This window comes from Ictalurus furcatus, chromosome 9, assembly GCF_023375685.1.
Source record: "Ictalurus furcatus strain D&B chromosome 9, Billie_1.0, whole genome shotgun sequence".
NCBI classification, from domain to species: Eukaryota; Metazoa; Chordata; class Actinopteri; order Siluriformes; family Ictaluridae; genus Ictalurus; species Ictalurus furcatus.
Window position 1 is genome coordinate 15,467,838 of NC_071263.1, and position 10,318 is coordinate 15,478,155.

At 36.3% G+C, this 10,318-nt stretch overlaps 1 protein-coding gene across 3 annotated transcripts; it reads right to left on the reverse strand.

Moving 5' to 3' along the window:
- Positions 1-881: 881 nt before the first annotated feature.
- On the reverse strand, positions 882-9,854 carry susd4 (sushi domain containing 4). 3 transcript variants are annotated; one of them, XM_053633731.1, is made up of 9 exons: positions 7,864-9,854; positions 7,245-7,404; positions 6,735-6,938; positions 4,740-4,913; positions 4,252-4,440; positions 3,757-3,948; positions 3,269-3,413; positions 2,240-2,625; positions 882-2,117 (listed from the first exon to the last, which is right to left on the reverse strand). In XM_053633731.1, exons 2-9 carry the CDS (start codon positions 7,360-7,362, stop codon positions 2,080-2,082), a joined length of 1,446 nt encoding a protein of 481 aa, XP_053489706.1. In that variant the 5' UTR covers positions 7,363-7,404; positions 7,864-9,854; the 3' UTR covers positions 882-2,079. The 3 variants fall into 3 exon arrangements, with proteins under 3 accessions (XP_053489706.1, XP_053489707.1, XP_053489709.1); XM_053633732.1 differs by lacking the exon at positions 7,864-9,854 and adding an exon at positions 7,784-7,825; XM_053633734.1 differs by lacking the exon at positions 7,864-9,854 and having other exon boundaries at positions 6,735-6,935; positions 7,245-7,777.
- Positions 9,855-10,318: the final 464 nt, after the last annotated feature.

Genomic DNA, 10,318 nt, shown 5'->3' on the forward strand with positions numbered 1-10,318 from the left:
TCCTAATGATTCTTTTATATTTTTTATATACTTTTTAAAATGGGATTGTTACTATTTTGTGAAAGTGTGTGCAAATGCTATTATTTATTCAAATTATTTCTTTTGAGGCAAAACTGATGATTTGCATGCAGTTTGCTCATAAGCTTCCCTATAGCTTCACCTATATGTTAGTGACATTAGGTTCATACTCCTGGCATTCATGTGGATGTTACTTTGACATGCACCACCTACCTAAACACTGTTGCAGACCATGTATACCCCTTTATAGTGACAGTATTCCCTAATAGCAGTGGCCTCTTTCAGCAGTGTAATGTGCCCTGCCACACTGCAAAAATTGTTCAGGGATGGTTTAAGGAAAATGACAGAGTTCATGGTGTTTAGGCGTCATAAGGACCAACGTTGAATTGGCCTCCAAATTCCCCTGATCTCAATCCGATTGAGCATCTGTGGGATGTGCTGGACAAACATGTCTGATCCATGGAGGCCTCACTTCACAACTTACAGGACTTAAAGTATCTGCTGCTGTTTTGGTGCCAGATACCACAGCACACCTTCAGAGGAGTCTTGTGAAGTCCATGCCTTGACGGGTCAGAGCTGGTTTGGTGGCACAGGGAGGACCGACACAATATTAGGCAGGTGGCTTTAATGTTAAGGCTGATTGGTTTAGCTCCTGTGCACTAAAGAAACAAAAGAAGTAAACTTTAAACATGCAAAATGTGGCTGATGACTATTTTGGGAAAGGTGGTAGTAGTAGTAGTAGTAATAATAATAATAATAATAATAATAATAATAATAAAGGTTTGGCCCAAGATACCATTTTCACTAAAGTACACAAGTACACTCAAGTCAATACATCAAGTCAAAAGAACTAAAAGACATACATGGACACTGCTCCATAATAGATTTTCTTTAATAGGTCTATGCCTACACATAGAGGCCTTAGTCCAGGTTACTGTAGATACAATATTACCATCAAATTATAAAAATGAAACATATTAATTAAAATATAATTAAAAATACTTATATCTGGTCATTAAACTCTGGAAAAATTATGTGTTACTAGTAGTACTGGTATCTACTGAAAGAGAAGTGGTTATGCAAAATTAGCCTTCTTTCTTAGATGTTCCTAAGAAGTAAAAAAAAAAATGCTGCAGACGTGTATTCTGGCTAAAATTTTTAAAAGTTTTTAAAATCATCAGTGCCATGATTCTACCAGGTAGAAAATTATACAATTTCATGGCTGCACTTTCATAGTAGCAGGATTCATGATGGCTGATTGTATTCTCACCTAAAATTTGAAGAAGTATGTTAATTAGAATATGTGCTAATTGGGTATCTTTCAGTTCACTAAAGCTGCTGTTCTCTGAGACTCATAAATGGTAGAGAGCAATAATAATACAGAAAAAAAGAAACATAAGTAAGTAGAACCAGCTATTATTTATTAAAGTCAGGTAGACTTTGGTAGAACCAAATGCATTGTGGTCTTGCTTACACAAATGAAACAAATTACAAAATGATTTAAGAAAGGTTGGGTTTCATTCTGATACTTTTTGTATTTTTATGCAGCAAGCACAATAATGAAAACTTCTGTTTTGAACACATTTGTCAAATAATGTAATTTAATTAAAATGTATCCTCAGTCATCGCTGAAATAGAATTTATAGATTTTTAATGTACCTCAAAGCAGTATATTTCATAGTCTCTTGTTATGTAGCATGTGAAGACTAGCCAGACACTGCTGACTGATTAAAAGCAGAATTCAATTTTAATCCGTAGATGTAAAATGTGATTTCTCCTTTGGTAACTGCTCTATTCGACCAACAATGTGAAATTCATACTGAAAAAAACTGGTTTAACTACAAATGCATAGTTTTGTTTTCCCTATGATCCAAGCAGGAGGAACTAAACATACGATGTTGTTATTGCCTTTATTGCCTTGCTAATGTATTGAATGTTGGCTATAATAACAGCCCATCTGTAAGAGAGATGAATGGGCCTATGTTAAAGCAATGTGGAGTGCTGAAACATCTAAATACAGCAGTGAGAAAATCTAAAATTGTACGGTGGATGTCCACAGTATCAGAAGTCCTCTTCACCACCATCCACAAGAGGAATTTCTAGATAAAAAGGGAGTCAGACAACATATAAACACAGTTATCAGTACACAATTAAATTTCATCAGGCTCCAATACAATACATTATGAATCTGGGACGACAGATGGCAAAAATGCCTACTTACCATCAGCAATATCTATGCTGGGACTCGTGGAAGCAGTTTCCTCCATGGAGGTGATCACATTGGTCTTCTCAGATACATTGCTCAACCCAACATCATGTGAAGAAGATGGATGCATAGCTTGTAGACAGTCTGATGGCTCTGAGATGCTGTCACATGACTCAGCATCTCCATTGTCCAATGGAGCATCATTCTGACTTTCTGTGGGCCCTGGATATGAAGGCGGGTCCTGCTCTTCTGAGGTCTGTGTGGGTCCTGGACCAGCAGATGGAAGCACATGTGGGGGCTGGTAGCATGAGCCACTGACTGCCTCCTCATAGGAAGGTAGAGGTATGGCAACTCCATCCACTATTATGACGTTTGGACCCCTGGCATCCTCTCGTTCTTCACTTAGAAAAGATTTTATTCATTATTTTTAATTATAACATGGCTCTGTTAAGTATTCAAATCGGATTGTTCAGTAAGTGTTGATTGATTTTCTATAGCAGCAGCTCTGTCAATAAATCTGGCTGTAATTAAAGTTTATATTAATGTACTTGTTCTAATGTTATCCTATACTTTATATTATTATACAATTTCTGTCACAGGAGAGTCTCGAGAACAGAAGACTTTGTGCTTTCTGGTTTCTCTGTAACATGGCAAGTCTTATTAACTTCAAGAGAGAGAAAAGACTGTTGAGGGAACAACTGTTATAACGTAAGTCACAACAGGATCTAACTTGTCTTAGACATTTGACAACATTAATTGCAACTATAAATTTACTTGTACATTACGATGTGCTGTTCATTAATTCATTAAAAAAATGCTAATGTTATGACATCGCTGTGCTATAAGAGAAATAAACCACGTTAGGATATACTGATATTGGGGCTCCTTTGGGCTGCATCACACCACTCAATCATCATTTTCCTATAACAGCATGCTCAATTGTGTTTGTTCCTTACATAATTCATTTATTATAGGTAATTTAAAAAATTATGATAATTAATTTTAATCATTTGATCACACATAAACCAGATGTAGCTGATGTACCTTGAATTACAATTGCTCTTGCATTTGCAGTGGGACATCTTTGCTATGATGACTAGAAACAGGGCTAACAGCACACTTGAGGTAGTGAATGCCACTGGTTTCCATGCATGCAGTAATGATTCCTGAAAGCCAGGCCATGTGGTCTCTGAGGAAATAAGGACTAATGAGTTGCAGTCTTTACACTGAATTCATGCTCACTTACATTCCTGTATGTCCCGCTTTCTGTAATGTTTAGTTTTTCTCCTGATCCAAAGCAACTTATCATATCCAGTAGACCAGGAGATTCTTCCTGCTGAGAAAGATCTCCTCAGGACTGAATGGAGAACCCCTTACATGAATTATGTTACAGTTAAAGACATTAGGTTAACTTATGATATATTGTTTTATTACTTTAAGCACAAGGGGTATGTTTTGTTTTTTAGAAGAGTCATTAAATGAATATACTGATAATTCAGGGTATTTTCCCCCCAGCATTTCAGAACACCTACCATCTAGAACACAGTAGATGTGCATCTGAGGAAACCACTGCCCATATTGACAGGTGATGTATTTGTAGTCATTCACTAGAGAATAGCCAGGATCACAGTAGAACTCCACCACAGTCCCATGGATATAGCGGTTACATGGCTGTGGGTGGCATATGTAATCTCCATGTTCTACCATTGGAGGTAAGGGACATGCTGTAAAGCGATTACAGTTGGAGAAAATAAGTAATGACATGTATTATAATAATAAATGGCAAGGTCCTTTCTATCGGACTGGGTCTTAATTATAATGGAAATTAAGGCCATACAGTACATATAAATAAACAGTAAAGAAAAAAGACTAAAGTAATAAAATAGTAAAATCCTATATTAGAACAACTTGAGAAGCCAGCCAGGATGGTTGTGTTTAATATTCCATTATTTTCTTTTTCTAATTGTGCAAGCATATCTGATATGTTACTAATTAAGAATATAGCAGCATGGTGGCTTTTGAGTCACCTTCAACATCAAGGCACCGGGGTGGCACATCCGACCATATGAGGCTATACATGCATTCCACTAATTCTGCACCCTCCAGCTTATAACCTGGAAAACACTGGTAGTGTACTACTGTTCCGATGGGCATGGAGAACTCTGTCTCAGAGATGTTCATGTAACTGTGAGGAGGAAGCAAAGGGCGCAGGCAGCCTGGAACAAGAACAAAGACCAAGACAGATCTGAAGAAGAGCTGAATTTTTACATTTCCCCTACGGGGGATCAAGAAAGGTACATCTTATCTTATAAATCAAAATAAGACTAATCTAAGGTCTCCATTTAAACATCTTCTAGTTTAGGAAAATCACATTTTTCCATATCTTTTACTACTACGAAGAATACAAATCCGAATGCTTTCTGTTCTAAATATGTGTATATGGACACAAATGACCTAACTCTGTCAAATAGGACTCCCAATTTGGTAAGACAGTTACAGTCAGATTACATAATACCTTGACAGATGGGCTGATTGTCCCACGTTCCATCCTCTTGGCAAACCGATTCCATGCTGTCTGTGTCAGGATAGCGAATTTGAAATCCCTCATGACATCTGATAATAAGGTTATCCCCTGGCCTGTAGGTCTTATTAGCAACATCAGCATCCTCAATATATGGAGGAAGACATTCTATGAAGAAAACATGCAAGTTCTGGTTATTAAACACATCTTTACAATGTTAAGTCAGTAGGAATTTGCACAAATAAACTTTTGTTTTGAGGAGTGAAATTAATACAGTGTTAACGGTTAGTATCGGAGTCAGTTTATGTAGCTTTTCTTAAGACTATCATATATCCAATATCATTTGTGAAATCTGCTATGAAATCAAGTGGGTATTCCATTACAAATGTCATAATTATCATCCATAAACAAACAAATAATAAATGGTGGCTAAAAAGGTTAATGAATTTCCTTTTAATGAATTAACAATATAATTTCATAGACAAACACTTCAAATAGCCTTCATTTCAAGCCTGTAGTTTATATACACAGTATAAGTTAAAAATAACTGTCGTGCTGTTGTTAATCTTTCATATATTATAACTAGAACAATATAGCTTTATGAGGCTAAAGAAAATTTAGGATCAAAATACATTTTCTCAGGTTATTAATGGCTCTTGGCCCTTATGCACATTTTAGTCAATGAATCTGGAGACTAGGACTTAAAAACATCCTGTAACTTGACTGCAATGTAATTAATGAAATATAATTAATTAAATTATTAGTCTACATGTCTTAACACAAAATTATATATATATATATATATATATATATATATATATATATATATATATATATATATATATATATATATATAAAACTATTAAGTTAACCCTTATAGTGTTCATTTTTAAGCTTGAATCAAGTTTGTGCATGTTACTTTCCAACATGGATTGCAGCCTAAAATATCAGGACACTAATCAATAAATATAGGTATATCAGTATGTACACTCACTCTTCACTTTAATAGGAACACTTGTACACTTGCTCACATCACATGATTTTATATATATATATATATATATATATATATATATATATATATATATATATATATATATATATATATAATATAAATTATTTCACATCACTCTGTGTAAACTTTAGAGACAGTTGTGTGTAAAAATACTAGGAGATCAGCAGTTTCTGAAACACTCAAACCAGCCCATCTGGCATCAACATCCATGTCATGATCAAAATCACAGAGATCACAATACTTCTTCATCCTGATGTTTGATGTGAACATCACCTGAAGCTCTTGACCTGTATCTGCATTTTCTTTTTTGCATTGCGCCTATGCCACATGATTGGTTGATTTAATAACTGCAACAATATGCAGGTGTATAAGTGTTCCTAATAAAGTGAACGGTGAGTGTATGTTTCTTTTCCCTGCTGAAAAATCCAGTTTAGTCTGAACAGCTACAAACTTCTAAAACACCGGCTGACCTGGGTAAGCTAGTAAACCATCAAGTGTTGATCAATTTATTCAAGTAAAAACATAGCTGATTAGACTAAGCTGGATCTAACAGCAATGGTAATAGCCTATTAATATTACTACAGGGTGTCCTGAAAGTCTCCATACATAGGGCAAATAGTCAAATGTCTTTCAAAAATGTTCATACTTATTTTATATATTATAGATATATTTTCAAATAGCCTTTAACTAAAGAAGAACATATTGAAATCATTCTCATGGCTGGATTGTGAAGCTGATGGACTAACAGGAAACATGGCAAGCACATCATAAATGACGCTGTTGCCAAACGTATTAATTCAAAAAGACTGGACATGTTACGGACCAACCGAGAAGCGGACGTCCACTGACAAAGACGCAACAAACATGGTGCTGGCATAGCCTACACAGTCCCCTATGTATGGAGACTTTTGTGACACCCTGTATACTTTCACTACTATTGTTTAACCCTATATACTTAATTGACTTTTACTCACCATCTGGAAGGCACACTGGTTTAAGGCTTGGTCTCCATCCCATTGATCCATTATGAAATAAAACGCAGGTGATCTTGGATGCTCCTTTTAGTCTGTATCCCTCTAAACAAGAGAATCTGGCCACAGCGTTCTCAAAGAACAAACCAGAACTTGGTGTTCTTCTTCCATGCTCGGGAACACCCGGGTCTCTACAAAACGGCTCTGCTGACGCATTACACACAACAGTGACCAGGACATCCGATTTAATGAATAAGTGCTTATTCTATTCATTGTAATGTAACGGCATCATTGTAGCAAAGGTGAACCTGAAACACTGCATGACTAATGAGCAGTATATGGTGCAGAAAAACAAGCAGGAAGCATAATCATTTAATAGACTATAATCATTTCTTTGAATGTAAAGAAATCTCTGTATTGTCTATACATTGTATCATCACCACCACTGTATAGCACTACTGCTTGTTTAACGTGTGCTGAGTGCGTTAGGTTGAGTGTAGAAAGCCTTTGTACCTATGGCAGCCTCTGGGAAGGCGGTGACCAGCTGAAGAGGAAAGATGCTGAATATCACAAGAAACTGGCCGCAGATAGCAATACGGACAAACGGAGACGTCTTTCTGCCTACCTTCATGATGATTCATCTTTCAGGTCCGATTAATCGGATATTAGTGCTCTGAAACGGATGACGATAAGAACAATGAGTGGGGAAAACCTTAATGTCGGAAATCCGCTGTGAGTCGGCTAATCACTCCGTGATAGCATTGGCTTTCCGTAGCGCAGAAAGACAGCACGTAAAGCGCCATAATACGCCTTAAATGGCAACGGTCTCCTGTATCAGTGCCTCATAAACACTTGAAAAGGCATTTTCGCATTATTGTAGCTAAGGTCTTTGCGGCGCCTTGTGCTGTTTTTCTTCTCATTAGCCGTAGCATAATCTGTGATGAAAAACGCGTCAGCTTGCTGCAGGCTCAAGCTCAGAGAGGAGAAATTACACATAGAGGCTTCTTCATGAAATCAATCACTCAATCAATCACGTTAAACAGTGCACTTACCCAACACTGGCATGCTTCAAAAATCACTTCGGTACACTTCACTTTCACTGACGTTGATTAAAAATTGATGAAATATTCACCTTTTATAATTATGTGTCCTTGCCCGCTTTTAAAATGTCTTTAAAATAAAAAAAGGAGGCTTTTTGTTCGTACAGGTAACACTTCCTCGTGACGAGGGCACGAGTTACTGTATTGTAGCCTACAGGTCAAAGTACGTACCATTCAACTAGAATATAAAATCCCATCAGAAAACATTGACCACTTGTTAATGCACAACTACAAAAATCATGTAGGGTGAATTTGGGTATATTTGGACCTCAGGAAAATTGGGACAGTTTAATTTAGCAGCATTAATTTTCTGGCCTGATAAGTCAAAGTTAACTAAAGCAAACTTATTTTAGCAAAGCCTTTGGAGTGAAAGTGCTTGATGGAAAGAACATGATTGATGTGACATCATATAAGGAAGTGTACTCAGAGTAGAACAGGAAGCTGACCTAAAAGTCTTGAAGAAGGAAAAATGACATGTGCTAAAACATTCATGACGCTTATAATGTCATGACTAATACATTCCACATATTTATGATGCAAACAGTGTCTAAGACACTGTATTTGGCCCCCCTCCTGATTTCCTCAAATTTTTTGCACATTCGTCACACTGAATGGTTTCAGATCCTCATGAAAACTGAGGGAAAAGTTTATGCAACACCTGTATCACTCGTGAAAAAGTAATGGCCTTCCCTATATGAATACCTGGTTGTGCCACCTTTAATAGCAACAACTGCTTTAAAGCAGCAACATATAAAGGCTTTTGAGCACAACCTACCTGTTTAAGCTCCTGCCACAGTTTCTCAGTGGGGTTCAGGACTACTAGACAACTCCAAAACCTTAGTTTTGTGTTTTTTGAGCCATTCAGAGGTGGATTGCTCTTGTGCGTCAGATTATTGTCTTATTGCATAACCCATCTGGACTAATGACATTGTCCTTCAGGATTTTCTGGTGAAGAGCAGAATTCATGCTTCCATCAATTATGGCAAGTTTCCGAGGCCCTGAAGCAGCAAAGCATCCCCACACCTTCACACTACCACCACCATTTTTAACTGCTGATATGATGTTCTTATTGAGGAATGTTGTGTTAGGTCTTAGCCAGATGTAACAGGACCCACATCTTTCAAAAAGTTCCACTTTTGACTCATTCCACAGAACATTATCCCAAAAGGCTTGGGGGTCACAAACATGTTTTTGGCAAATGTCAGACAAGCCTGTATTTTCTTCTTGGTTAGCAGAGGTTTTCGCCTTGCAGCTCTCCTATGGATACCATTATTGAAAAGTCTCTTTCTAATGTTGGAATCATGAACACTGACCTTATCTGGGGCTAGTGAGACCTGCAGTTCCTTAAACGTTTATTAGGGGTTCTTTTGTGACTTCTTGGATGTGTTGTTGAAGTGCACTTGGAGGAATTTTGGTAGGCCAGCCACTTCTGAGAAGATTTACTGCTGTTCCAAGTGAAAATGGCAGTCACTCTAGTTTGCTGGAGTCTAATTGAACAATTATCGATTAAATTTGGTTCACTGGTTTTAAGCAGGCAACTGTTTTTTCACATAGGGCAAGTTGGTGTTGGATAATTTTTTTCCATCAATAAATGAAATGCTAGTTTGGAAACTATATTTTGTGTTTATTCAGGTTATCTATGTCTTACGGTACTTTAAATTTAGTTTGTAGATCTGAAAAATTTAAGTGTGATAAATATGCAAACAATAGAAGTTGAGATGTACTACTGTAACATGCATATATTTATAATGTATTAATTTTCAAGATGTTTCAAGTTCCAAAACCATGTTTAACATAGTAGAGAAGCTATAGTAAAAAGGTCCCTGGCTGTAAAAGGTTTGAGAACCCATGCAACTATTTACATTAAATTTAACTAGCCTGCTAAAGTTGTTGTTTTTGCCAAGTGAGAAAATAAACATGTAATCCAACCAAAAGCAAAAGGTAGCCTGATAGGTGTATAATTACAGCATCTGTGCTTACCACACTGATTAGATTTTGCAATATGTCTTACTTATTTATTACTAGCTTGTCACTCGTCTTCCAGACAGATGTAGTCTATTTAATAATAATGAATAAATAGTTACTGAACTTGTTCACAAGTGACTCAACTTTTTTTATATTATATGACTGTGTATAGACAGAAATATATATATATATATATATATATATATATATATATATATATATATATATATATATATATATATATTAGCATTTAATCAGTCTGTCTTCTCTTGTAAAATAACTAAGGTGATATATTTATAACTGGAAGTGGAAATCATTTTGCTCTGTTACCATTAGTTAGCTTTCCAGTTATATAGTTAGCTAAATGCCATAATCGGCTGACAAATTACATTGGCACCTGAGCCAGCTAGCTAGCTGCTACCTGAACAGTTTTGGAACATGCACAGCATCAGCCGTGGCTTGAAATCAGTTACTAATTGACTCAAATTGATTTGTGTACCCATTTTGTGTTTTAAAAATGTC